Genomic DNA, 27,774 nt, shown 5'->3' on the forward strand with positions numbered 1-27,774 from the left:
TGAGGTCAGGAATTCGAGACCAGCCTGGCTAACATCGTGAAACCCCGTCTCTACTAAAAAATACAAAAAATTTAGCTGGGCTTAGTGGCGGGCGCCTGTAATCCCAGCTACTCGGAAGGCTGAGGCAGGAGAATCGCTTGAACCTGGGAGGGGGAGGTTGCAGTAAGCCGAGGTCGCGCCACTGCACTCCAGCCCAGGCGACAGAGTGAGACTCCGTCTCAAAAAAACAAAACAAAACTTCCCCATAAACAGCTTCCAACCAGCGCTCGGTGCTGTGGAGGCGAGGCGGGGCGGGGCGGGGCGGGGAGGGAGGGTGGGTTCCCTGGGAGCCGGCTGAGAGCCTCGCCCCGCCCCTGGTCCCGCCTCCGGCTAGGCTGCTCCGCCTCTTCCCCTCCCCTCCCCCCGAGTGGGCCGGCCCGGCTCCCCCTCCGCGGGGCTGAGTGGATGAGCCCAGGCCTGAGCCCGCCCCTGCTCCGAAGTCGCGGTCCCCGACGCTCGGCCGGCGGTGCCATCGCGCGGGGAGGAGGGGGTGCGCTTCCGCGGGCGGGGCGCGGAGCCCGCCGTCTCGGAGGCCGCGGCTCGGCCCGGCACTGCGCAGGGCCGCTTGATTTCCCGGCACCCAGGTCGCGCGGCTGCTAGGGCCGGAGCCGGTGGATCCGAGCGGGTGCCACCAGCGGCGGCGCGCCGCCTCCCCCGGTGGGAGCGGTGGTTGGGCCAGGCTGCGGCAGAGCGTTCGCTCGGAGATGGCGGAGCAGCCGCGACGCGGCCCGTGGCCCCGAAAGCAGGGAAGCCGGGCAGCCCCGGGACGCGGCGGAGCCCGGGGACAGCGGGGACGCCGCCCAGTCCTCCGGGTGAGCCGCCCTTGAGGAGACCCCCCCCCGCCTACGGTCGCGCTCAGGCCCCCCCAACGGACTCCCCTGGATGTTGCCACCATCACCACCCGCAGGGTCGTCCCGGGCGGCCCAGCGTGCGCCGTGCCCCGGGTCCTTTCCGCCGGCCTCCCTCAGAACCGCCTCGCTCCCCTCCGGACCAGGCGGGCTCTCTTCTTCCCTCAGGGCTCTCCCAGCCCAGAGGCTGTCTCGATGTCACCCCAGAGTCGCCGCCGCGCGCCCGTGGCCCCTTCCCCTTTGGTGTCCCACATCCGGTGCGCTCTTCGCATCCACCTGTGCCCCCGTCTCCTCTCGGCGGGGCCCCTCCACCGGCCAGCCCCGGGCCCCCTCGGCGCCCGCAGCCTCTGCGCCGCTTCTCCGGCCGTCCTGGCCTCCCCAAGCCTGGGCCCGGCCCCCGTCTGGCTTCGCCATCCTCAGAGACCTCCCGCACACACCCACCCCGCCCAGCCCTACTGGCCCTCAGTGTTCACTGGCCCGGCCTGCGGCGCTCCCGGCGCCCCTTCCCTAATCCTTGCTGCTTCTTCCAGATATGAAGCTAAAATGCAGCGGCTAAGAACGCGGCTCTGGAGCTTGACAGGCCTGACGTCGAATCCCAGCCCTCCCACCAACTGAGCTGTGTGATCCTGGGCAAGTTTCTAAGCTTCTCTGAGTTACTCATATGTGAAATGGGGATAATGGAGCATGTACCTTTTCCCTACCTCTTAGGGCTGGTGTGAAGATTAAATATATGTGAAGCTCTTAGAAGAATGGCTGGCAAGCTGTAAGTTCTCAAATACGGGGTGATACACCCTGAGTATCAGCTTCTCGTCAGTGACCTCCTCACTACAATGTTTTCTCTAAAGTTGCATCAAATTCTTAGCATTCACTCCTTCCCGTCACCATTTTGATCCTCTGCCCCAGCTCTCTTCTCGTGTTGTTTTACCTAGGCCAAAGCTGAACTGTTTTATTTTATTTTATTTTATTTTATTTTTGAGCCAGAGTCTCGCTCTGTCACCCAGGCTGGAGTGCAGTGGCACAATCTCAGCTCACTGCAATTTCCGCCTCCCAGGTTCAAGTGATTCTCCTGCCTCAGCCTCCTGAGTAGCTGGGACTACAAGCGCCCACCACCACGCCCATCTAGTTTTTGTATTTTTAGTAGAGATGGGGTTTCACCATGTTGGCCAGGCTGGTCTCGAACTCCTGACCTCAAGTGATCACCCACCTTGGCGTTTCACAGTGCTGGAATTACAGGCGTGAGGCACCATGCCTGTCCTGAACTGTTTTTAAATAATCTCTGTCAATTCTGAAGGACCTCGGCTCTGCCTTACCACCCCTGAGATGTGTGCGTTTGGGGGTGGGTGGTAGAGCGGGATTGCCAGCCTTGCAAGGAGGCTGAGGTGGGGATAGTGACAATAAAGCTTACAGAAGCAGTCGATTTAAGAAAAAGAACAGACTCAGGAGGCTGAGGCCGGAGGATTGTCTGACCCCAGCAGTTCAAGACCAGCCTGGGCAACATAACAAGACCCCTATCTCTAAAAAAAATTAAAAATTGGTAGGGCGTGGTGGTGCAAAGCTGTAGTCCCAGCTACATGGGAGGCTGAGGTGGGAGGATCACTTGAGCCCAGGAGTTTGAGGCTGCAGTAGGCTATGATCACACCAGCACACTGTATCCTGGGTGACAGAGCAAGACTCTATTTAAAAATAATAAAAGAGATCCCCAAAATTAGACCTCCTTAAAACTGTGGCTTCTGATCACACTGTCCTCTTCCCTTCTGTCATTGGTTGGATGTGACTTAAGCTCCTGTTGCTCTCTGTCATCCAGTCCTTACTCAAGTTGTTCTGTTTGTGTAACTGGACTCAATACCTCATGTCTCTCCAGGCTAGCTCAGGGACTCTTCTGAGCTGTTTAGGAATAGGGTTGTAGAACCACTTAGGCTAAGTTAGGAAGGAGAACTAGAGTGGACTCAGCTGTCTGGCTTTTCTCAGCACCCAGTGTGTGGCCTGCTCAGGGGTTACATTTTTATCTCCTGACTGGCAAAGTTGAGGTGAAGGTCAGGGGCAGGTAATGTTTCACAAGCAACGGGTAAGGGAGTCCCTAAGTTCTGGGTTTGGAAACTGGAAGAATGATTACCTATCATGAGGATTGCTCTTTCCTTTTGAACTCCCCCACCATAGTGTCCACCTGACTGCAAGTTCGTTAACGCTGTTGGCTGTGATACTGGGTTTGATTGATGAGGAAGATTAACAGACTCATGAGTTCCTTATCTGATATTTCGTTGGAGCATGGGACTTCTGAAGACTTCCGGGGCTTTCTGTCCCTTCCTCACAGAAAGATCAGAGCTGTTGCTGGCTGGCCAGCTGCTCAGTCATGGGCTAGGAACTCCTTTCAGAGCAGGCCTGTTTTTAGCCTCCCAGGATATTTAGCCTCTTGTCGATGGGAGATTTGTTCCTTTCTATCATTTGCGTATACTGCTCCATCTCTGAGCTTTGCTTAGAGAGGAGAATTTGGACATTCATTTGGGTATTCTAAGAAAGGGAAAGGGAACAAGCTGTGAAGCTAAGGTATAGGACTCAGCTTGTAGATTCTCCTATAGGAGACTTTTTTTTTTTTTTTTTTTGAACAGATTATCCAGTAAGCAGGAGGTAAGAGATGGGATGGGGAGGAGAATGGATTAATGACAATTTCAGAGGGAGGAGTAACCCACTGATTTCTCTGTCTTACAGGTAGAGGGGAAGAGACTGAACTTTGCTGACCTTTGATGTGAGGCGCTCAGCCAGGGCCAAGGGGAGAGCCTGGCAAGATTTGCAGCCTGAAGCCATGGGCCAGGGGGCCATGGTGACCTGAGACTAGTGGACTCTGTATAGTTGCCCCCTGCTTCCCCTTCTACCTCCCCTACCCTATACTAAGGGGACTCATCTCCACCTCTTAAGGAAACTCCCCCTGAGGGAATCCCTGTCCCCTATTTTCCTATCCTTCTACCCTTCCAAGACAGTCCTAGCCTATAGAACTCCTACCTCCCATCCCCTGAGGTGGTCCCCATTCCTCCCTCCCTTCCTCCCCCCGCCATGCTCCAGTTGTGGAAGGTGGTACGCCCAGCTCGGCAGCTGGAACTGCACCGCCTCATACTGCTGCTGATCGCTTTCAGCCTGGGCTCCATGGGCTTCCTGGCTTATTATGTGTCCACCAGCCCTAAGGCCAAGGAACCCTTGCCCCTGCCCTTGGGAGACTGCAGCAGTGGTGGGGCAGCTGGTCCTGGCCCTGCACGGCCTCCAGTTCCACCTCGGCCCCCCAGGCCTCCAGAGACAGCTCGAACTGAACCCGTGGTCCTTGTGTTTGTGGAGAGTGCATACTCACAGCTGGGGCAGGAAATTGTGGCCATCCTGGAGTCTAGTCGTTTTCGTTATAGCACTGAGTTGGCACCTGGCCGAGGGGACATGCCCACATTGACTGATAATACCCATGGCCGCTATGTCTTGGTCATTTATGAGAACCTGCTCAAGTATGTCAACCTGGATGCCTGGAGTCGGGAACTGCTAGACCGGTACTGCGTGGAGTATGGTGTGGGCATCATTGGCTTTTTCCGAGCCCACGAGCACAGCCTACTGAGTGCCCAGCTCAAGGGCTTTCCCCTTTTTTTACACTCAAACTTGGGGCTCCAGGACTACCAAGTGAATCCTTCTGCCCCGCTACTGCATCTCACACGCCCCAGCCGCCTAGAACCAGGGCCACTGCCTGGTGATGACTGGACCATCTTCCAATCCAATCATAGTACATATGAACCAGTGCTTCTTGCCAGCCTTCGGCCAGCTGAGCCCCCAGTGCCAGGACTAGTTCTTCGTCGGGCCCGGCTTCCCACTGTGGTACAGGACCTGGGGCTTCATGATGGCATCCAGCGGGTGCTCTTTGGTCACGGCCTTTCCTTCTGGCTCCACAAACTTATCTTCGTTGATGCTGTTGCATACCTCACTGGCAAGCGCCTCTGCCTGGACCTTGACCGCTACATCTTGGTAGACATCGATGACATCTTTGTGGGCAAGGAAGGGACCCGCATGAAGGTGGCTGATGTTGAGGTCAGTCTTGTTACTTACATTTTTTTCTTAGAAGCTATTCACACTCTGGCCTGTCAGACTCCCTTCCTTGATTCTGAGCTTGTCATAGGTACACTCCCTGCCTTTCCAAGCTGGAAGAATGCTGCTTCTCATGTATTTCCTGTTCAGTGTGCTCTCCTGATTTCTCTTGTCCCTGCTACTCTTCCCAGGCTCTGTTGACCACCCAGAACAAACTCAGGACCTTAGTCCCCAACTTCACCTTCAACTTGGGCTTCTCGGGCAAGTTCTATCATACTGGTGAGCTTATTCTCCTACTCCTTTGGCATATCATAGCTTGACCTGTCCCTTCACTGTCCACCTCCCTGGGCAGACAAGTTGGAGAAAAGGGTCAAGGTTTGGGGTCAGACTGCTGTGAGGAGCTAGTGGTGGGCATGAATTTAGGTTCACATGGGTGGCTGGATGGCAAGTTGGCAGTGGGGCAAATAGAAAGTCTTAGGCAAGGATCAGGGATGGAAGGTGGTCAGTGTTATTAGAAAATAAAGGAGGGAACGGGCTGACTGGCGTGGTCAGTGGTCAGCGTGTGGTCATAGGGACAGAAGAGGAGGACGCAGGGGACGACGTGCTGCTGAAGCACCGCAAAGAGTTCTGGTGGTTCCCCCACATGTGGAGCCACATGCAGCCACACCTCTTCCACAATCGCTCCGTGCTGGCTGACCAGATGAGGCTCAACAAACAGTTTGCTCTGGTGAGACCCTTGGATCTCTTCCCCATACTTTCTCCCAGCCATGCTTCCTTTTCTACCTTCCCCTAATGGGCTACCCTTTTCCTGTCCTTTGCGTTTTTCTTTATTTGGAGGCTCCCCCACCCTCTTTACCCTCTACTCCCCAAACCTCACCAGGTCCTGGTGAGAGTCTATGCCATTCCCAGGAGCATGGGATTCCCACGGACCTGGGGTATGCTGTGGCCCCCCACCACTCGGGCGTGTACCCCATCCACACGCAGCTCTATGAGGCCTGGAAATCCGTGTGGGGCATCCAGGTGACCAGCACTGAGGAGTATCCCCATCTCCGCCCTGCCCGCTACCGCCGTGGCTTCATTCACAATGGCATTATGGTGAGGGACTCCCAATACAAGCTTGAATCAAACTCTCACATTTAGACAGCTTTTAACCTGCATTGACCTATGTTCTCTATCAACTGCCAGTCCAAGTATGGGGGTACATAATTGGGGGTAGAAAGGTGAAAAAATTTTAACACCCTCAGTAAGAGCTTTATTGCTGTAACTTCAGACTCAGTCCTCTATAAATCCCGGTGTCCTCCATCTACTTCTCATTCTATCTTTCAAATCTCATCTGTTTTTTCTTTTCCCTCCAGGTGCTGCCCCGGCAGACATGTGGCCTCTTCACTCACACAATCTTCTATAATGAGTATCCTGGAGGCTCTCGTGAACTAGACCGGAGCATCCGAGGTGGAGAGCTCTTTCTGACGGTGCTGCTTAATCCGGTAAGGTGCTGAGAGGAAGGGCTAGAAGATTGGAGAGCCAAGGTGTTTGCAGGCTGGGACCTTTACTCACCAAGGCTAATTCAGAGGTGGGGTAGGCTCTCCAAATCTGACATGCAGGTACCCCCTTACAGATCAGCATCTTTATGACCCATCTGTCCAATTATGGAAATGACCGGCTGGGCCTGTACACCTTTGAGAGCTTGGTGCGCTTCCTCCAGTGTTGGACACGGCTGCGCCTACAGACCCTTCCTCCTGTCCCGCTTGCACAGAAGTACTTTGAACTTTTCCCTCAGGAGCGAAGCCCCCTTTGGCAGGTAAAGGTGGAGCTCAGTCTGATGAGAGACATGATAGGGGTGGAGTGTTTTTTGTTGTTGTTGTTGTTTCTTTGAGACAGAATCTCGCTCTGTCACCCAGGCTAGAGTACAATGGCACAATCTCTGCTCATTGCAACCTCCACCTCCCAGGTTCAAGTGATTCTCCTGCCTCAGCCTCCCCAGTAGCTGGGATTACACGTACCCGCCACCACGCCCGGCTAATTTTTTGTATCTTTAGTAGAGACGGGGTTTCACCATGTTGGCCAGGCTGGTCTCGAACTCCTGACTGCAGGTGATCCACCCGCCTCAGCCTCCCAAAGTGCTGGGATTACATATGTGAGCCACTGCGCCCAGCCGGGGTGGGGGTTTAAGAAAAGACTAGGCTAGGCCGGGCACGGTGGCTCACGCCTGTAATCCCAGCACTTTGGGAGGCCGAGGCAGGCAGATCACCTGAGGTCAGGAGTTTGAGACCAACCTGACCAACTTGGAGAAACCCCGTCTCTACTAAAAACACAAAATTAGCCGGACATGGTGGCACATGCCTATAATCCCAGCTACTCAGGAAGCTGAGGCAGGAGAATTGCTTGAACCCAGGAGGCGGAGGTTGCAGTGAGCCGAGATCATGCATTGTACTCCAGCCTGGACAACAAGAACGAAACTCCATCTCAAAAAAAAAAAAAAAAAAAAAAAAAAAAGACTAGGCCTTATCTGATTATTGGCCCTGGCTTCAGAATCCCTGTGATGACAAGAGGCACAAAGATATCTGGTCCAAGGAGAAAACCTGTGATCGTCTCCCGAAATTCCTCATTGTGGGACCCCAGAAAACAGGTGAAGTATCCTTAGCTAACTTCTCTTGCCCTGCCTTAAACCCAAAGGATCCTTTTGTCAAGGAACTCTCTTCTCTCTCCAGGTAATCACAGGAATGAAAAAAGTATTTTTAATTTTAATAAAACAATTTTTTTTTGAGATAAGAGTCTCACTTCTTCGCCCAGGCTGGAGCACAGTTGCACGATCTCAGCTCACTACAACCGCCACCTCCCGGGTTCAGGCAATTCTGCTCAGCCTCCCCAGTAGCTGGGATTACAGGCAGGTGCCACCACACCTGGCTAATTTTTGTATTTTTAGTAGAGACGGGGGTTTCACCGTGTTGGCCAGGCTGGTCTCGGACTCCTGAGCTCAAGTCACCTCCTGTCTTGGCCTCCCAAAGTGCTGAGATTACAGGCATGAGCCACCACACCCGGCCTTAATTTGAAATTTTTTTTTTTTTTTTTTTTTTTTTTTTTTTTGAGACGGAGTCTCGCTCTGTCGCCCAGGCTGGAGTGCAGTGGCGCAGTCTCGGCTCACTGCAAGCTCCGCCTCCCGGGTTCATGCCATTCTCCTGCCTCAGCCTCTCCGAGTAGCTGGGACTACAGGCGCCCGCCACCGCGCCCGGCTAATTTTTTGTATTTTTAGTAGAGACGGGGTTTCACCATGGTCTCGATCTCCTGACCTCGTGATCCGCCCGCCTCGGCCTCCCAAAGTGCTGGGATTACAGGCGTGAGCCACCACGACCGGCATTAATTTGAATTTTTAAGAGAGAAAAGAACTCCTTTTATGCCCACCCCTCATTGATCCAGTCTCTTGAGGCAGTGATTCCTAACCCTGGTTGTATATCAGAATCATGTGGTGTTTTTACAAGATTCGCAAGTCATTCTGGTGCACAGTTAAAGCAGAGAACCACTGTTTTAGCCCTTCCCTGGGCCTCTCTCAGACTTGCCTCCTATCATTGTAGTTTGGCCATAGGGGATTTTCCTACCCAGAGTGGTTATTTTTTCACTTCCTTCAGGCTTATGCTGTTGAGCTGGCTTCCCTCCCACAATGGCCTGGTCTTTCTCTCCCATTTAGGGACTACAGCTATTCACTTCTTCCTGAGCCTGCACCCAGCTGTAACTAGCAGCTTCCCTAGCCCCAGCACATTTGAGGAGATTCAGTTCTTCAACGGCCCTAATTACCACAAGGGTATTGACTGGTGAGACTGGGCCCCATTTGAATGTTCCTCAGAGGAACACTCCCTTCCCCCAAAATACCCCATTCCAGCTTCCCTCAGCACAGACTTCCGGCCACTTCACTCTGCATATTTTTCTGCTTCTCTCTCTTCTGTGCTACTTCCTAGGTACATGGATTTCTTCCCTGTTCCTTCCAATGCCAGCACTGATTTCCTATTTGAAAAAAGTGCCACCTACTTTGACTCAGAGGTTGTACCACGGCGGGGGGCTGCCCTCCTGCCACGAGCCAAGATCATCACAGTGCTCACCAACCCTGCTGACAGGGCCTACTCCTGGTACCAGGTCTGCCTGAAGCTGGGGACACACAGGCTAAAGGTTGGGGAGAGGGGACAGTGACTGCCCCTCTGGGGGCAGGGGAGAGGGAGAAAGGAGTGAGGGTAGAGAAACTTAACTAGTGCCTTGGGGACAGGTACCTATGCTGTGCTGTCACCAGACCAAGCGTAAGGGCAGAATAATACTGTCAAATCACCAGTCCTTCACCTTCCTTCTCTTTGTCCTTCAGCATCAGCGAGCCCACGGAGACCCAGTTGCTCTGAACTATACCTTCTATCAGGTGATTTCAGCCTCCTCCCAGACCCCTCTGGCACTACGCTCCCTGCAGAACCGCTGTCTTGTCCCTGGCTACTATTCTACCCATCTACAACGCTGGCTGACTTACTACCCCTCTGGACAGGTATAATCCCCACAAGAGCCCTCAGTGGGGTTCCCCTTCCCCTCTTCTTCCCTTCAGCCCTGAGGCTTCTTAGGAATATAGAGGGAATCACATCCCTGTCCCTTTAGTTGCTGATTGTGGATGGGCAAGAGCTGCGTACCAACCCAGCAGCCTCAATGGAGAGCATCCAGAAGTTCCTGGGTATCACACCCTTTCTGAACTACACACGGACCCTCAGGTGGGAGAGCATGACCCAGGGGAGGAGTACTGTGTGGGAAATGGGGAAGCAGGTTGACCATGTCTGTTAGAGACATAGATTTACTCTGTCTCACAAGGAGAGACGTGTCCCTGTGGGCAGGGAGGGGCATTGTGCATTTATGGAACTTGAGTTTCTCTTTTCCCTGCCACCTCATGGCCTCTTCCTGTTGAGCAGGTTTGATGACGATAAGGGATTTTGGTGCCAGGGACTTGAAGGTGGTAAGACTCGCTGTCTAGGCCGGAGCAAAGGCCGGAGGTATCCAGATATGGACACTGAGGTAAGTAAAGCCAGGGTCAGGGGAATCCCTCTCCACTTCCAGGATCTGATTCTGTGTCCCACTAGTGTCCCACTTCTTACCATTTCTGCCTTCATTTTCTCCTGTCAGTCCCGTCTTTTCCTTACGGATTTTTTCCGGAACCATAATTTGGAGTTGTCGAAGCTGCTGAGCCGGCTTGGACAGCCAGTGCCCTCATGGCTTCGGGAAGAACTGCAGCATTCCCGTCTGGGCTGATGTCCCAGCCTCCCATACCAGCAAAATGCCCCCTGCTTCCCTAAGGGGCAGGTCCAGAGCAGGGCCCACAAGGGGGATTAGAGTGGCCTGGCCCCTCCCCCTCTACCTCAGTAGCCCCCAGGCCTGAGATGGCTGAGAAGGGAAGGGTATCCTTTTCCCACAGTTCTGGGGCGAATAAAGGGGCTTCCTTTGGTACCCCACATAATACTACTAGGTACCTTTGACCCATCATCTTGGGAGGTGGGGAGGAATGAGAGGGTCCAGGCAGGGTGTAGGGGAATGTATTAGTCCAATGAGATTTCCCTCTTCATCCACAGCAGTGTATCTATCTATACCTGGCTATGGGAGAGACCCCTTGCATGGGAGGGACCCCTTGCTATGGCCCCTTTAGCCAGGCAGTGGGATCTACCTGTGGCCCGGCCTCCCTAATGTCATTCACATTGAATGGGGATGAGGTCGGACAGTGGCTCATAGAGCTGAGTATGAGCCCTAGCTGTGGGCTAGAAATGTCCTTAATAAACATCCTTATTTTTCTGTTTTGTCTGCCTCCCTGGAGTGGGAAAAACCTAGACTAAAGCAAGTGTCAGAAGTTTCCCCCCAGTTCAAGGTTCATCTGCACATGGAGTTTGGAAAGAAGGGAAAGGTCCAGGTCGACTAGAGTAAAAAAGGAGTTTATATATTTATAAATGCCAAATAAATACCAGAGGCCACCCAACGCCCCCTCCCAGACAGGGCTGTCTCCCCCAGCCCTAGGCTTCTAGGGTCTGAGACATCTTGGCCCCAAGCTACAGCCCAAGAGCAGCTGTCAGTCTGGGCTACCAGGGAACTGAGTGAGGATGATCTGTCCAGCCAAGTTTCACTCCCCCTGTGTGAGGGGCCCCCATAGCCACAGGCCTGGGTCCCTGTATAGGACCCTAAGAGTGAAAGACTCAGGGGGAGAAGGTGGCCATCTCGAGTGAGACCCGCTGCCATAGCTCCTTGGTCTGTTTGCTGCGCTTGAGGTTCTGTAGGATGTCGTTGAACTGCATCATGCCCATAGGCGTCAGGCAGAAGGCGCTGCGGGCGCTCCGGATCGCATTCACAAAGTCGTCGTAGTCCGCAGGAGTCAGGTGAATCAAGCGGTGGTGGATGTACTGGAGAAGGATGTGTGCAGGATGAGCCTTAGTACAAAGCACAGAACGAGGCCCTGCCTCCCTTCCCTCTGGTCCAAGACCACCCAGGAAGTACTCCACCCTGCTCCATAATTCTAGGTTGTCACCTGCATGTATGCCTGCTGGCAGCGCTGCACCAGTTGGTGGAAGGCCGGGGCACGCAGGTGGTTGTGGGCATGAGCGGGACTCAGCCGCTGCAGCGTCTCCATGACGATCTCCTGCAGCACAAACGGGCTCAGCACCCCCTTGGCTGCCCCCACACAGAACTGGTGCACGTAGTTCACTCCTGGGGGGCAGGGGGAGGGGCATGAGACGGGGGTGGCCACCTCTGCCCTAGGGACCCAACTTACAGATCTCAGCTCTGGCCTGGCAGACAGCCTCCCTCCACCCCAGGAGCTGAGGTAACCCTCCGCCCCCCGCGCACGCACACATACCCGACCAAGGCCTCAACTCTGAGCAAGAGCTAGGAAGGAGGTCTGGGATAAGGAAGGTGGGGACAGCAGGTTGGGGGGGGGCAATGGTCCTAGGGAGGGGAGGTGTTACCCAGCTTTGCTGCCAGCCCCAGCAACCATTTGACATCATCAGTGTAGGGGGGGGAGCGGGAGAAGTTGTTGGGGTGATCGTTGTGTGCCCGGCGACCCAGCATCTCCAGTGCCAGCATTCCTGGGAGATGATAAGGGTGGGCACATGGTAGGGTGTATCCTCTTCACCCTTTACCCCAACCTGCCACCTGACCCCACAGTAAACAAATGAAGAGCTAGAGGAAGGGTCCTCTGAAGAGCCACTGGCACAACTACAGGTAGGAACACAGAAAGGGATGTCCTCTCACCAACACGGTAGGCAGCATGCAGGTGGTGCAGGCTGTGGGGATTGACTGGCTGACTGTGTGTCTCCTCCTCGGGCGGTGGAAAACCTCCGCTCACCAGAGGGCTGGGCTGTGTGGTCAGGGCAGGCAGTGAGGCACCCTGGATGGCTGGAAACGTGGATGCTGGATGGACACTGCTCACTAAGTGGGGTGAGAGCCATGTGAGGAATTCAGAGCCCAAAGAGAGACAGAGAACATTCCCTCCCCACCTCCCCTGCCCAGTGTGCCTCCCCTCCATTCACCTGTTCCCTGGCCCCACAACTCACAGGCCACACTGGTGGGCAGTGTAAGCCCTGGCTCTGTGTGGTAGGGATGTACTGTGATGGGTGCCATGGAAGGGACGGGGAAAGACACAGCAGTGGCAGCAAGTGAGGGAGGAGTCACTGAATAAGGGTACTGAGCCCCCAGGAATGCAGGATGCACACCCTAGGGGCAGGAAGAACAGGGGGAAAATGCCAAATTTGATTAGGATGTTGCTCTCCTGCTTCACCCCCACAAGCTGCTATCCTGCCTTTTTTTTTTTTTTTTTTTTTTGAGACAGAGTCTCGCTCTGTCCTCCAGGCTGGAGTGCAGTGGCACAGTATTGGCTCACTGCAACCTCTGCCTCCCAGGTTCAAGTGATTCCCATCTCAGCCTCCCAAGAAGCTGGGATTACAGGCATGCACTCAGCTAATTTTTAGTAGAGACAGGGTTTCCCCATGTTGGCCAGGCTGGTCTCGAACTCCTGACCTCAAGTGATCCACCCACATTGGCCTCCCAAAGTGCTGGGATTACAGGCATGAGCCACCATGACCAGCCGTCATTTCTTATTTTAGTTGGGCTGGGTCCCCCAGACTCCCACCACCTCACCAGGACTCTCGGACTGCCCAATTATACTCCCAGAGTACTCCACTCCAACCCCCTATGAATTCCCAGTATTTTCCCATGCCTTGCCCCCCAGCAGAACACTGGTCTCACCTGTGGGTATGCAGAGCTGGGCACAGGGAAGACTGCAGGCCGGGGCATGTGAGGCATGGGGTGGGCGGGGTGAGCTGGGTGAGTGAGGTACTGAGGGCTACAGGGCAGGTGGGGCTGTAGAGCAGTGTAGGGGTGCAGGCCAGGGGAGTGGCCATGCCCCAGTCCTGGACCCGGGTACAAACTAGACCCCACCGAGATGACGGGCACCACTGTGGCTGCTGCTGTCACTGCCGCCGCCGCCACTGTAACCGGCTCAGTCCCTGGGCCCCCTCTACCCTCAGGCATACCCCGCCCAGCCTCCCCAGCTGCCCTGATCCCACTGGCACTACAGCTTGTAGCCCCTTCACGGGCTGTGGAAGAGCCACCTGCAGTTTGCTCATATAGCCAGAACCACTGGTGAGCAACCTCAAACAACACTTCAGGGTACACGCCCCCACCCTTAGCTGCCTCTTCCACTGCCATGCAGGCCTTCTCCAACATCAGGTTGTCCTGGAAGAGAGGGGCACAGAGTGTTAAGGGGGAAAGGCCTTTACCACATGGATGGTGTTAGATGAGATTCCAATGTCTCCCTCAGAGCTGTCTCATTCCCAGGGAGGCATCAGAGGTCAGTGTCAATGCTTAGAGTCTGTTATCAAAGCAGTGAGTGCTTCACACACTGAATAAATACTGACCAAAATGAGTCAAGACCCAGGTTATAGTCCCAGTTCCAAACTAATTTAACAGCCCCCTCCCATTCAAGTCTTATATGTATGAGGCCTTCCCTAAGTTTTCTATCCTGAGTGATCATCTTGGTCCCTGAACTGTAGGCCTCCATTTCCTTATCTGTAAAATAGAAATAAATCTAACCTTTGAGTTGTAAAGGAAGATGGGTGTGAAAGCACATTAATCGGTAAAATGTCGCCATGAGAGGACCAACAATCAAATGTAAACTCCAGGATACGGGAATCAAGAGCTGAGCCCTTAGCTTTCCCATGCCCAACCTCCCTGCCCAGATGCCCCAGAAGAGGTTCCCAGATTGCCCGTAGAAATACCTGTTCCTTGCACTGCACCAGGGCCCGCTGGATCTCATTAGGGTTCAATGCATGGGCATGAGGCAGGCAGCTCAGGGCCAGCTCTGCTGCTGCCCTCACCATATTGGAGTCTCTTGCTCGTGATGCCCTGTCAGCCAGGGATGCAACCTCAGGGGGTGTCAGGTGCCCATCCCAGCATTCTACCAGTATAGTCAGGGCTGCGCTGCCTATCTCCATGGCCTGGCCTTAGGGGAAAGGAGAGAAGGGCAGAATTGGGTTAGTGTGGGCACCACTGGGGTGTGAGAATAATGTCTTTTTATCAGATCAGTAACCCCACAAAGACAAGGCTCTTATCCCCACCAGTTAATCCCCCTTCCATACCCAAGTCAGGTCAAATGATTTACCTGTAATCCAGGAAACGTGGGAAGAGTAAGTACGTGAGAGCCAGTTGGGAGAAACAAAGTTGTGCAGGCCAAGGGCATAAAGCCCAATCTCGAAGGCGCAAAGGTGCAGGTTGCGGTGAGGACCCTGGTGGCCCCCTGAGGAAGATGGATGTGTGAAAATGGAAGTGCTGCTGTTGCCCCCTGCCTTGATCAGCACTGTCTTCGCCAGCTCGAAGTAGAAGTGTGCAGCTGCCTCTGATGGCTGATTGGGTACATGAGGGGCATGACTCTCGGGGCGGCGGCCCTTGTACCTGAAGGGGCAATGGGGTAGGGACGGGGGTTGGGGTTTCTTTGAAATGGGTATCCAGGTAGGTTGGGAAGGACCAGGGAAAGTGAGGATGCTGGGAGACAATGGTTGGATTGCACTAGGGGTGTGGCTCTGAGGGTGGGCCAGATCAGGGAAGATGGGGAGTTCTTCCCACTGACCTGCCAACTTCAACAGTCTTCGCCCGGGCTCCTCCACTGGCACTGGCCCGGCGACTTCCACTGGAGGATGAGGAGCCCAGGGAGTCCGAAGAAGAGCTGCTAATGCTGTCACTGTCCTGACCTCGACCCCAGGAGGTGGGGGCCCAGCCCCCTCGAAGTGGTCTCCGACTTAAGGTGGGGGAACTATCCGATGTTGTTTCAGGGGCACTGCTGTCAATGCTGGCCATGCCTAACCCCCAAGAGAAGTCAGTCTCAGAAGTCAGGAGTCCCAGATGTTAGACTCCAACCTTCAGGATTATCCTTCCCTTTATGCTAGCCCACAGGCTGTCCTACCTGTGTGCTTCTTCTTAGGCCGTCCTGGGGACCCCCATCCCCGTCCATTATAGCCTCCACGACTGCCAAGTGCCAAGCGGCTAGGAACCTTCCCTTCTGGCCTTGGGGTCAAAGCTGCCTCAGATGGAAGACCCTCACAGGGGGAATGTGGGGAACTCTCTAGGTGAGGAAAACAGGACACTGGGATGAGCCCAGGAAAGGGGACCTCAACATAGCTCCATACCATTCATCCCCCCTGCCCAGTGCCCCCACCTCACCAGGCACATTCTTCTCTGTGAAGCCCTCAGTGGGGCCTGGCCCAGCCCCTGCCACACTCCCTGGTTGAGCAGGCCCTGCAGAGCCTGAGGTCAGTGGTTGCAGGGCCCCTGGGGCAGATGGGCCCCCGTGCTTTGAAGGAGACCTCTGGCTGGCTGTGGTTGGGCGGCTAGATGAGTAGAAAGAACTCAGCGTCTGTGGCTTATGTGTCTGACTCTCTCGGTCCAAGAGTTTGTCTAAGATCTGGAAGACAGAAGCAGTGACCTCCAGAGAAGCAGTGACAGGATGCCCTTTAGCTCCTGACTTCTATTACCTTCCTTTCTCCTTGAAACGGCCAATTGCTACATCCTCAGGGAGACTTCCCCAGTTACAACCACAGGATGACCTCCTGGTTTACATGTCTTTTTGTAACTTATTCAACCCCAACATATCTTGGTATCCTCCATTAACACCACAGGGCAGAATATACTGATAGTCAATAAATACTGAAATAAGTGAATGAATGACTTTATGCCCTCTGCTTCTCTTCTTCCACCCCATGCCCAAGCACTCTTATAAGAACAATTGGTCTTCTCTTATTCTTTATGAGATGTCCCCAAGATTCCCTACTTACCTCCTATGGACAGAAGAGCACTTTTCTTTTTTTCTTCTTCTTCTTTTTTTTTTAAGAGACAGGGTCTCGCTCTGTTGCCCAGGCTGGAGTGCAGTGGTATGATTATAGCTCACTGTAGCCTCAAACTCCTGGGCTCAAGCAATTCTCCCACCTCAGCCTCCCGAGTAGCTGGGACTACAGGCGTGCGCCACCATGCCCGGCTAATTTTCTAATTTTTTGTAGAGACAGGGTCTCACTATGTTGGCCAGGTTGGTCTCAAACGATCCTCCCGCCTCTGCTTCCCAAAGTGCTGAGATTACAGGCATGAGCCACTGCACCCAGCCTAAAATAGCACTTTTCTCATTGTACTGGAAACTCCCTGAGAAAGGTAGTAAAATGTGCTCTCTTTCTCTGCCTGTCAAAGGCCCCAGTACCTTACCTTTTTTTTTTTTTTGAGACAGGGTCTCACTCTGTCACCCAGGCTGGAGCGCAGTGGTGTGAACCCAGTTCATTGCAACCTCTGCCTACTGGGTTCAAGCAATCCTCCCACCTCAGCCTCCCGAGTAGCTGGGACTACAGGCATGTGCCACCATGCCCAGCTGCTAATTTTTTGTATTTTTTGGTAGAGACGGGGTTTCGCCATGTTGCCCAGGCTTGTCTCGAACTCCTGGGCTCAAGCCATCCGCCCACCTCTGCCTCCCAAACTGCTGGGATTACAGGCGTGAGCCACCGCACCCAGCCCCAGTCTCGTACCTTCTTAAGCTTGGCCTGGTCGTCCTTGTAAGTGATCATTAGTGCTAATGCCAGGTCACCCTTCTCCCGACGTGTGCCTTCACATAACAGGGGATGTTCTGCCTCGCTCACTGTTGTCTTCATGCCTGTAAGAAAGAGGACCTTATGGGGATTGAGAGTAGACATAATTCCCAAGACAGCAAAGGTAAGAGTCCAGGGTTCCCAAGCCATCAGCATATGAGGTAAGGGGTTCCCTCAGTCCAACCCATGTCACCTATAGAAGTCCTCGTTGACTATTATATCCAGCCTAAGCTCTGGTGTGCTTTTCAAAACCTTCATAACCAGGTCTAATCTGCTTACCCAGCATGTACTTATCATTTTAGGGAAGCTAGCCTCCTCATTGTCATGAAAACTTAACTGCATTGTGTGTTTACTCATGGTGTTCGCTGGTCTAGGACCTACCGATCTTTTAACCCAGTTCCATATTCTACCACTTCCCTTAGGCCTTTCCCTAGATTTTTGTTTTACTGCCCTTACAATACCCAACACCCATAGCACACAACTTTTTTTTTCTTTGTTTGAGACAAGGTTTCACTCTGTTGCCCAGGCTGGAGGGCAGTGGTGCAATCACGGTTCACTGCAGCCTCAATCTCCACGCTGAAGCATTCTCCCACTTCAGCTTCTGGAGTAGCTGGCAGCACAAAGCATGTGCCACCACACCTGGCTAATTTTTTTTTTTTTTTTTTTTTTAGTGGAGATGAGGTCTTGCTAGGTTGCCCAGGCTGGTCTTGAACTCCTGCTTCAGCCTCCCAAAGTGCTGGGATTACAAGCATGGGCCACCACGCCCGGCCACATAGCACACATTTTTGCCCTGAATTCCTGTCTTACAGGCACTAGTTGGCTCACACATGTCATCCTGACCTTCCCATTACCATGCAGCCCTTCAAAACAAGGCACAGGTCTCATGTCCTTCAAGACCTGAACCAGGCTTAGCTCGTTGATGTGCTCAAGACTCACCCAAGGCAGCAACTGCTGCTTCAAATCCCAGCTCCTCATCCCCAGGTGTCTCGCTGTTCCAGTTGCGACTTGGGGGCCGGGAACCTGTGGGAGAAACCACTGTATAAAAGTTGGGGTAAGTCAGGCAGACAGAAGTATCATGCACGGGAAAAAATGCAAGGGAACCCAAAATCCTCATCATCACAGACCTACCCATGAAGCTGCCTGATGGGTCCTAAAGGTGATTCAGAACCTTGGGGTTCTTGGTTTTCCTTATAGAAAGCTACCCCTACCCCAGTTCCCCACTTACTGTAGGGTCAGGCACCATACCTGGAGCACAGAGAACGTCAAAGATGAAACTGGCCAACATGAGAGGCAACACAGGCCGATAGTCACAGAGTGTCCCCTCCCGAAGCTCCTCTGCCCGGCACCGCATGGTACTCATCTCGCTTGGACCCAGAGGGATCTTCTTGAGCAGGGCAGCCACCTCAGACTCCTGGTATGCCAGCTTCACCTGAGGGCACAGGAAGGAGCTCAGACCTCTGGTGTATCAATACAGATCAAGGTGCAAGACTCTAAAGAGACTGAAATGCAAGGCTGAGATGGAGCCTCTGACCTCCAAGGCCTTGGTAGAAGCTGGAGGCCTCTGTAGCTCCAAGGCAAACATGCCAACTCGGAAGGCCAGGTTGTGGTGCTCTGGACGCTCACTTAGCACTGTCAACAGGAAGGCCGCCTTGCTCAGGGTATTGGTAGCCACCCAGGTCTGACGGCTCGTGGATACCTTGTTCTTCTTGCCCTAGAAAGGGAAGAAACACAGGAGACAGGCAGATGATTCTGACTTACTTTGGTGGAGATAGAAGGAGGCTCTCACTTGGGGTGGGGCATGGGAGCTGGTTGGGGGTAAGTGGGGGAGGGGAAGGTAGAGGAAGGGGGTCTCTCTCACCTTGGCAGGGGGCGGCTCTACCTTGAGGTCGGGTGGGTTGGCTAGCAGATCCTGGGCAAGCTCCACAGTGAGACGGGAGGCCTCATTGCTATAGCCATGCGCATGCAGGGCCTCAGCACAGGCAAACAGTACCTGGAGGGAGGACATGGGACCAGACAGGTTAAAGTCCCAACTTCCAGGAGCAGGACATCATGCTCACTCATGCAGCCAACATTCCTTGAACACTTGCTACATGCCAGGCCCTGTGCCGCTCCATAGGAGCTCTGGTTAGAGACACAGATACATAAACACACACACCACTGTGATGCCAGCTATTACGCGGAAAGGTCAAGGGGAAGCAGGTGGGATATCTTGGGGCACAGGGACAGTATCAGAGAGACTCCCTAGAGGAAGTGATCTTTAAGATCCCTGAGACCTGAAGGAGAAACACGGGCTAATGGGGAAGAGCATTCCAGGCAGACAGGTCAATCTGTCCAAAATCCTGAAGGCAAGAGAGAGCATGGCAGCATGAATGGTTCAGCTGACTGGAGTGCAAAGGACAGAGCAGCCAAGTGAGGCTGGCAAAGCAGGCAAAGACCAGATCAAGTGGACCCTCATAGGTCATGCCAAGCACTTTCATTTTATCGTAAGGGCAACAGGAACCCATTGAAGGGTTTTAAGCAGCAGAGTGACACCATCACATTTCAGGAAAATCCATGTGGAAGTAGTAAAGTGAGTAGACTGAAAGCAGGGAGGCCAGTTCGGCGCCTGCAACAGGGTTCTCACAGTCCTGCTGATGGTTCTGACACTCCCAACTAGAGCTAGTCGGCCCCTCCCAGCTGTGGCTAAGGTGCACCCAGCCCTCCCTCCTCCCATCCCCTCACCTCCATGCGACTCTCCTGTTCCAGTGGCTTCAGCCCAGCAAACAGGTCGTGCTCCTCCCCAGCCCCGCCCTCGGCCTTCTCTTCCTCGCCCCCAGCCCCATCTTGGGCATTCAGATAGTAAGCCTGGTAGTCATCATCCTCCTCTCCAACTGCAGGGGCTGCCTCTTTGGTTTTGGGAAGCCCATTGCCACTCTCATCTGTAGAAGGGAGGTCGTCCTGGGTACAGACATCCCCAGGCAGTAGGCCAGGGGGGCCAACAGAGGCTGTGGGAGGCTCAGGCCCTTCCGAGAAGTACACACCACCATCTTCTTCGTAAGTATCTGGGGGCTCAGGAAGGAAAGTGGAAGGGCCTCGGGAGCCACCATGGAGAGGACAGGGTGGAGGGCTCTCAGGGAATCCCCCGAAGGTGCTGGCCTCTGCGCCCAGGGCCAGGCTGCTGTCATCCAGGCTCATCTCGGCCAGGTCCGGCTCCAGGGAGCTGTCTTCGCTGCTCAGCCGTCGCTTGCTTCCACCACCTGCTGAGCCCTTGCTCCCACTGCCAGCCCCACCCAGTGCCTTGGCTTTGCCCCCACCTGGACCCATCTTATGTAGAGCTTTATCTCCCCCTTCAGCTGAGAGGCGGCGGAGACCCCGCTGTGATGAGGGGACCCCCTCACCCAAGCCCTTTCGCTTGGTCCCAGGCTCCTTGGGCCGCACAGCTGGCTCAGCAGGAAGGGGTCGGGGCCGGTCCCGGGATTCCTCCAGGCCCCCAGAGCGGGAGGCACCTGGCCGAGAGGGCAGGGCCCGGGCCCAGCACAGTGCCAGCTTCCTGTCAGTGCCGCTGTAGGTGACACCAGGAAGTGGGTAGGCCTCTTCCCAGTTGAAGTAGCAGGCCTCCACCGCTGGCCGGAAGCCAGGGAAGAGTCGCTCCAGCGTCTTCTTGTGTTGGCCCCGCTTGACATTCTCAATCACCTTCAGTTGCCACTGCCGCAGCTGCGTACACAGTTCCCGGCGCCTGTGGGAACAAGGGGCAGGAGGCTGCTGAGGGGCTACTGGGAAAGGATGGGCATGGAGTATGTGTACGCCCCAAAGAGGGGCACAGGGAAAGGACACAGGAAAGTACTTCTTGACCCAGCCCCATAAGCATCACTGAAACACTGGAGAATTTTGAAAAGTGGGTATTATTTAGGGGAGGGAAGGATGAAAGCCTCTCAGAAAAAGGACTCATAAATCACTGCTAACACCAGTGCTCAGCACCTCCCATTTCCCGAGGACTAAAATCATGGTATGTCTGTGCAAACAAGGAGATGAAGGCTCAGTCTGTCCTGAGCTGGCCCAGGCTCAGTTCTGTGGTGAGCCTCAGGGGAGACTCACCGCTGGGGGCTGAGTGCAGGGTCCAGCACGGCCAGCCTCCACAGTGTGACCATCTCATCACACATGCTGGCACAGGCATGGGCTGCCACCTCTGACTGCCCGTTGCTACGGCCCGTGTGCCCACTGGCACTGCTGTGTGAGGCTGAGGTACGTACGCTATACCACCAACCTGTTATCTGGAGACAAAGAAGGCTGTGAGCTGCACCTGAGAGCTCAGAGAAAGGCAGAGTAGCCCTCCCAGAGTCCATTTCAGCAAGAGGAGGATGAGGCAGAGGGAGGGAGAGAATGAGCCACCATGGGGCTCCCCAACGCTGGGTGATTACCTGTTCATAGGTGAGGCACTGGTCAGTGAGGATTTCCAACAAGGGGGCAGCATTGCTGTCCCTCCGCTTGAACATCTCCCGCACGATGCTTAGCAGGTTCCAGACGCCCTCTGGCTCACGGCCCCTCAGAGGGCGCAGTAGACATGCCCATTCAGCAGCGGCTGGCGGCTCCGTGGAAGACAGATACATGGAGTTCACATCACTGTAAAAGCAGAGGAACAGAAAACCATGACAGTAAGATGGGGCTGAATCAAACTTAAAAGGGCTTCTGGCCCCAAAATACAGAAGATAGAGAGAAAAGGACATCTGTAACATATTTTTTTTTTTGAGACCAAGTCTTGCTCTGTCACCCAGGCTTGAGTGCAATGGCGCGATCTCACCTCACTGCAACCTCCGCCTCCTGGGTTCAAGCGATTCTCCTGCCTCACCCTCCCAAGTAGCTGAGATTACAGGCGCCCGCCACCACGCCTGGCTAATTTTTGTATTTTTAGTAGAGATGGAGTTTCGCCATGTTCCCAGCCTGGTCTTGAACTCCTGACCTCAGGTGATCTGCCCACATCAGCCTCCCAAAGTGCTGGGATTACAGGTATGAGCCACCGCCCCCAGCCACAAAAACTCTTTAAATCTTTCTCTGCCTCCATTTCCTGATCCATCAAAGGAAGAAAAGGAACTCTTGCTAGGTAAGAGCAGACCACTCTGTGACTGTACAAGGTCATCATCTTCCATCAATTTGTTAGTGACAACTGTGTGCCAGTTCAGGGAATAAAAGGTAGGGGTCACAGTCATGAACAGAAGAAAGGATCTGTCATCAGCCTGAGGGACACTTCCCCTCCACCACAAACACAGGTATGCAGAGATCCAATTTACCTGAAGACCACAGGGGAGGGGCCACAGAACTTGTGCAGTGTCTTCTTGATGTTGTCAGTGAGTGTCGATTCATCCAGATACCAAGTACTCTGGTCCGATGCTGAGGGCCCTGCTGTGGGGTCTGAGGATGACAGGCAGTCAGTCACCTAGAGATAGGGGCCTGGATTCGCCTGACAACAGCAAGCCTTGAGTAAATGGCGCTCTGCACTACAAGCTTGCTTTCTTCCTACTGCCAATCTTTCTCACCACACTCACCTGGAGCTCCACACACTGTATTGATGGCTGTTGACTGGGAAGACAGGAGTTCGTCCAGGAGACGCTGAGCTGTGGGGAGGATCTGAGGGAGAAAGAGACAGAGGCAGGCAGAACACGGCCTAGGTGAACCCATGGAGGCCTGGGCCTAACAGGAAGACTGCTATGCAGCCTGGCCCAGAGCTAATTGCAGGAGCGGGTGCCGACCTCACCCACCTGCTGAGGGAGCTCACTGATGAGGTACTGAGCAAACTTCTGCAGCTGGTCCCTCTGTAGCCGGGACAGGGACTCTGAGACTGGGGCTCGCAGGCAGACTGCAGAAGCCTGAAGGGGACACAGAGAAAAATGGAACAATCTGAGAACAGGCTCGCTGGAGCTGGAGCTGGGGGACAGAGAGGCAGAGCAGGGGAGGCGAGGGGGCTCACACTGTAGCCAGGCATGCAGCAGAGAAGAGGGGGATGGAGTGTAGGATAGGGCCGGGATAAATTGGGAGGGCCTCACGTTGTGGATGCGGAAGAGACAGAGTGCCACGACGTGGGTGCACCATTTGGCCCCAGCCCCACAGGTACAGCTGCAGGAAGTGACCCGGCAGCGGTCAAACATCACAGCCACGTTGTAGGCCCCTTTAGGAGGGACCATCTGAGGTGGCACCACTGTAGCACTCAGGTGGAACCCTGGGGAGAAATGGGGGCGTGGTCAGGGAGCGCTGTCAAGACCTGGGTATCTGCCCTTGACCCTGGCCCTGCAGTTATTCAGACAACATGCTCCAGCTTCTTGCGGTGTGTTCTTACTTCATAAGCCAGGGGATGGGAGGAGCAGGATGTGCCACACGGCATGATGGCCCACTCACCTATCTGCAATGGGTCCTTCACAGCCCTCATGCGGAAGAGCTGATCCCCTCGCTGAAACTCATCCGCACTGCCATTGGCCAGGCACGAATACAGCCTGGGGGTAAAGAAGAGGACACAGCCACAACTCAGCAAATAACCTTTGGCAGACCCTGTCAGAGACCACAATGCCCTAGGCACTCTCTCCCCAGCCTCACTCCTTCCCCTGGGCGGCGGGTGCGGGGGAGGGAGCGGAATCCCAGGCAATCCCTCCCTTGTCTTCCTCTTACCACTGCCCCAAATACAATGTCTCCTTTGTTCTATGGGAAACCCAGCAGACAGTGTGGAGTATCAGGACCCCACTCCCCACCATCAGTCCTTTGGCCTCACCGAATGTCCTCTTCATTCTCAGGGAAGCTCCAAAAAGCAATTCGGAGCTGTAGCTGCTCAGGAACCGGTGGGTAAACTTTCTCCACCACTTCAAATGGGATGTGAAATGCCACCTGCTTTGCTGACAGCTCCACCAATGGGATCACCAGTCCATCTTTGCAAACAATGGTTGGGATCAGGGGAAAGAGAATAGGAAATGAAAAGGGCCATGGTTTCTTGGCACTCATGCCAGTACAACATCCTGGGCCTCACCTTCACTATGAAAGAAAGAGAAGACCTGGATGAAAGTCCTAGGGATCCCCCTATCAGGATCCCTATCAGGATACACTAACCCTTAAGGCTCCACATGGGAAAGGGGAGCTGGACAATCCCCAGCCCACAGCCGGCTACACCTAAGGTCTAGAACAGAAGATACCAGAGATATATTAAGAAACTCCTGGCCAGACAGGTGCGTTCCAGGACCCTAGCAAGTAACCCTGCTCAGCATTGAATTTCCCATATTCCACGAGCATTTTAAATTCAAATTACATGGTTAATGTCTCTCCTGTGGCATTCTTGCCTCTGACTGCCTTTTTTTTTTTTTTTTTTTAACCATCCCTTTTACTCTAGATGACTGTAGGCCCCCAGCTAAGGAGAAAAGATAGACCAGAGCCCAGAAGGGATCTCAAGAAGCACGAGAGGCCAGACCACTTTTGGCACACCTAAATGACAACTTCCCACACTGCAAACCCTCAAGGGGAAAGAGTTATCGCAGGGGACCTAGCTACTGCTGCAACTGGAATCACCTGGACTAAGATAAAGTTACCACTCAAGGTTTTCCACGGTGTTTTAATCAAAAAGCAGCGATAACATGACAAACTGTACATCTCACAAAATTGCTAGTCACATTAATAGATCAGAAAATCACAGAATTAAAAAGAAACTTTTTAAAAAATTTAACCCCTTTTTTTTTTATTTTGAGATGAAGTCTCACTCTGTCACCCAGGCTGGAGTGCACTGGTGCCATCTTGGCTCACCACAACCTCTCCCTCCTAGGTTCAAACTTTCCTCCCACCTCAGCCTCCCAAGTAGCTGAGATTACAAGTGGGTGCCACCACACCCAGCGAATCTTTTGTATTTTTAGTAGAGACGGGGTTTCACCATGTTGGCCAAGCTGGTCTCAAACTCCTGAGCACAAGTGATCCACCTGACTCAGCCTCCCAAAGTACTGGGATTACAGGCACGAGCCACCACACCCAGCCAACCCCTTTATTTTACAAGTGCATGACTGAAGTGGGGGGATTGGGGTAATATGGCATGTTTTCCCAGATTTTAACCTGACCAGGAAGATACCAATATGTTAACAATCTTCATCACTATGACTTCAGTTACTTCCCTCAAAGTGAGGGGGCACTAAGCCCCAAGACCACCCACATACTCAAATATGAAAGAAGCTGGAAGGCCACAAAAGACCCATGGTAAAACTGCCTATGATCTGTGTGTGTTTGTGTGTGTGTACACAGGACATATCCTCTCTCCAACTGAAGCTGAATGCCACCACTCCGCCACTCCTAAAAAGTGATATATATGCCAGGCGCGGTGGCTCACGCCTGCAATCCCAGCACTTTGGGAGGCCAAGGCGGGCAGATCACCTAAGGTCGGGAGTTCAAGACCAGCCTGACCATCATGGAGAAACCCGGTCTCCACTAAAAATACAAAAATTAGCCGGGCATGGTGACACATGCCTGTAATCCCAGCTACTCGGGAGGCTGAGGCAGGAGAATCGCTTGAACTGGGGAGGCGGAGGTTGCGGTGAGCGGAGATCGTGCCATTGCACTCCAGCCTGGGCAACAAGAGCAAATCTCCGTCTCAAAAAAAAAAAAAAGTGATATATGTAAATTTCTCTCTGTCCCAAAGGAGCACCAGAAATCTCCACAAGCCAGTTTGGAAAACAGGACTCTTGGAAAGGCCTGAGTACAATCACATAAATTAAACATCTTAACTACTGAAAAAAGCCAGCTTCCACTGAGGACCAGGACAAAAACTGTGCCATGAGGAAGGCACAGCAGGCAAGTCCCAGCCTTGGCTTCTGACAGATATTTGACATGGCCAGAAGCAAAGCCTATGATCTAAACCTATGAACTATGGAATCTCTGGCAGGCCAGTTCACCTCTATTTTCCCCTGGGTGGGATCCCTTCTTGGTGCTTCTGGGATCAGAGATGATCACCCCGAAGAAAGAAGCTTCCAATGCACTTTGCAATGCGGTGACAAGCCACAAGTGGTCACTTCTTCACAATCAGCCCCCTGCCCACATTCTCTTCGCTCTACTTTCTGGTATGCCTCAGACTGAACTCACTTAAGTATTCCCAAGTCAAAGACAAGATTCTTCTCCCTTATGCCATCTCTAAGGCAAAGGAGTGACAAAAGATTTACTTTCTGTCCACAGGATCTCCCTGCCACAGCGCGCGCGCGCGCACACACACACACACACACACACACACACACACAGGTGTGGAGAAGCCAGCCCACCCCAGGAAGGCCGGAAAAGCGAGTTCTGAAGTCTGTTCTAAGCTTGGGACAGCTCCCAGTCGGGGACAGCTCCCGGCCGGGGACAGCTCCCCGTTCTTCCCCTGATTGAAGAGAGAGCTCTTGGTCGGGGACAGCTCCTGGTCCCGGACAGCTCCCGAGCGAGGCCCAAGCAGGGCCTGCCGCTCCTCTTCCCCCCAGCTCACTCTCACCTCGCATTCTGGTACCGCCACTGCCACCTCCGCCACCGCCGCCAGTGGGGGAATTGGGCCCCGCTGACTGTTTGCGCCATCCCCGCCAGTTCTGGCAGAGGCTCTCGGCCTCGGAGATGAAGGAACAGAGCGAATCCTCCTCAAAACGGTCCGAATCCTCGAATGAGAAGCGCTCTCCGTCCTCCCACTCTGCAAACATCAGCTCCATGGGGCCCGCACCCCCCGGGGCCGGGTCCCCCCCCGCGGATCCGGGGCCTGGGCCGCCGGCCGGGGGTTGAGGGGAGGCCCGGGGCCTGAGGGGCGAGCCGGGGCTGGGGGTGGCCGGGGCGCTCAGGGCGGCCGTGCCGGGCGAGAATCTCAGGCCTGAGAAAGAGACGGGACCGGGCCTCGCCCAACAGCGCGGTGCAAGCGGTGATCTTGGCCAGTCTCCGAGACTTAGGGCCGGGACGAAGCGCTCAGCGGCTGGGGCCTCTAGGCGGCTGCGGAGCCGCCTCCCCCATCAGCTGATCTGGACTTCCGGCCGCGCGGGCCACCACCACTTCCGCCCTCGCGCGCTCGGGATCCGGATCGGGTACGGGCGGATGTAGGGGACACGTTTATTTAATTGCTGCATTTGCTTTTTTTCCCTCGAGCCCACCCTCAGACACCATAAGAGGAAGCTAACCCCCAACGTTATACGAAGCAACTACAGATCCCAGCAATAACTCGGAGTCCGTAATGTCCCCAAGGAATAAACAGCCGCCATGCATGTTGGGAATTGTAGGCTGTCAGGAGAGGACAGGAACTATTGGATGGAGTTATTGTCTTAACTCTAGATAGGCCCCAGGGCCGCACCACCTTCTGGGAATCGTAGTCCAGAAGTCTGCAATCCAGCCGACCTTTTTATAGGGTCTAATTGGGGAAACATCAGAAAAGAATGCATTTGATTTCAGGAAATGGTTGTACTGTTTGTCCATACGGCCTTTGGGTCTAGTAACTCAACCGTTTTTTGTGCCATGGACCCTTTAGCAGTCTAGGTAGGTTTCTGGACCCCCTTCTCAGATTGTTTACAAATGCACAAAATACCAAGAATTACAAAGGAAACCAGCTGTTTAAATACAATTACTAAACTATTAATGGAACAAATCTGTAACGTAATAATGCTCCTTTATTTACACATTAAATGACAAGATCTAGGAGGAAGTGTAGTAACTATCATAATTTTGAATCTAGTGATGAGTATAAATGCTTTTTGAGATATTTGTAACCAACTGTAACATGATATGAAAACACCATG

General features: G+C 53.9%; 2 protein-coding genes across 25 annotated transcripts; one reads left to right on the plus strand and one right to left on the minus strand.

Moving 5' to 3' along the window:
• Positions 1 to 449: 449 nt before the first annotated feature.
• On the plus strand, positions 450 to 16,148 carry NDST2 (N-deacetylase and N-sulfotransferase 2). Of its 12 annotated transcripts, none has more exons than XM_063637521.1 (16): positions 450 to 851; positions 1,418 to 1,517; positions 1,596 to 1,650; positions 3,594 to 4,940; positions 5,129 to 5,216; positions 5,510 to 5,664; positions 5,847 to 6,032; positions 6,293 to 6,421; positions 6,553 to 6,735; positions 7,467 to 7,563; positions 8,620 to 8,743; positions 8,888 to 9,062; positions 9,283 to 9,453; positions 9,561 to 9,670; positions 9,866 to 9,968; positions 10,077 to 10,736. In XM_063637521.1, the coding sequence occupies exons 4-16, from the start codon at positions 3,936 to 3,938 to the stop codon at positions 10,200 to 10,202; spliced, it is 2,652 nt and encodes an 883-aa protein (XP_063493591.1). In that variant the 5' UTR covers positions 450 to 851; positions 1,418 to 1,517; positions 1,596 to 1,650; positions 3,594 to 3,935; the 3' UTR covers positions 10,203 to 10,736. The 12 variants fall into 12 exon arrangements, 9 of the variants coding, with proteins under 9 accessions (XP_063493591.1, XP_063493590.1, XP_063493594.1 ...); XR_008657222.2 differs by lacking the exons at positions 1,596 to 1,650; positions 10,077 to 10,736 and adding exons at positions 14,572 to 14,838; positions 15,071 to 16,148 and having other exon boundaries at positions 502 to 851; positions 1,418 to 1,521; positions 3,598 to 4,940; XR_008657224.2 differs by lacking the exons at positions 1,596 to 1,650; positions 10,077 to 10,736 and adding exons at positions 12,096 to 12,152; positions 14,601 to 14,729 and having other exon boundaries at positions 502 to 851; positions 1,418 to 1,521; positions 3,598 to 4,940.
• Positions 10,858 to 27,201, minus strand: ZSWIM8 (zinc finger SWIM-type containing 8). Of its 13 annotated transcripts, none has more exons than XM_063637464.1 (27): positions 26,499 to 26,837; positions 23,781 to 23,934; positions 23,414 to 23,508; positions 23,065 to 23,237; positions 22,780 to 22,887; positions 22,567 to 22,648; positions 22,312 to 22,432; positions 21,445 to 21,646; positions 21,122 to 21,297; positions 20,068 to 20,762; positions 19,769 to 19,965; positions 18,906 to 19,037; positions 18,579 to 18,758; positions 18,293 to 18,476; positions 17,984 to 18,067; positions 16,988 to 17,112; positions 15,645 to 15,885; positions 15,388 to 15,546; positions 15,055 to 15,283; positions 14,590 to 14,879; positions 14,207 to 14,430; positions 13,176 to 13,664; positions 12,485 to 12,644; positions 12,183 to 12,359; positions 11,897 to 12,016; positions 11,461 to 11,639; positions 10,858 to 11,335 (listed from the first exon to the last, which is right to left on the minus strand). In XM_063637464.1, the coding sequence occupies exons 1-27, from the start codon at positions 26,704 to 26,706 to the stop codon at positions 11,132 to 11,134; spliced, it is 5,388 nt and encodes a 1,795-aa protein (XP_063493534.1). In that variant the 5' UTR covers positions 26,707 to 26,837; the 3' UTR covers positions 10,858 to 11,131. The 13 variants fall into 13 exon arrangements, with proteins under 13 accessions (XP_063493534.1, XP_063493533.1, XP_055131695.1 ...); XM_063637463.1 differs by having other exon boundaries at positions 17,984 to 18,082; XM_055275720.2 differs by having other exon boundaries at positions 11,461 to 11,571; positions 12,461 to 12,644; positions 17,984 to 18,082.
• Between the last annotated feature and the right edge of the window lie 573 nt (positions 27,202 to 27,774).

This window comes from Symphalangus syndactylus, chromosome 4 (genome assembly GCF_028878055.3).
Source record: "Symphalangus syndactylus isolate Jambi chromosome 4, NHGRI_mSymSyn1-v2.1_pri, whole genome shotgun sequence".
NCBI classification, from domain to species: Eukaryota; Metazoa; Chordata; class Mammalia; order Primates; family Hylobatidae; genus Symphalangus; species Symphalangus syndactylus.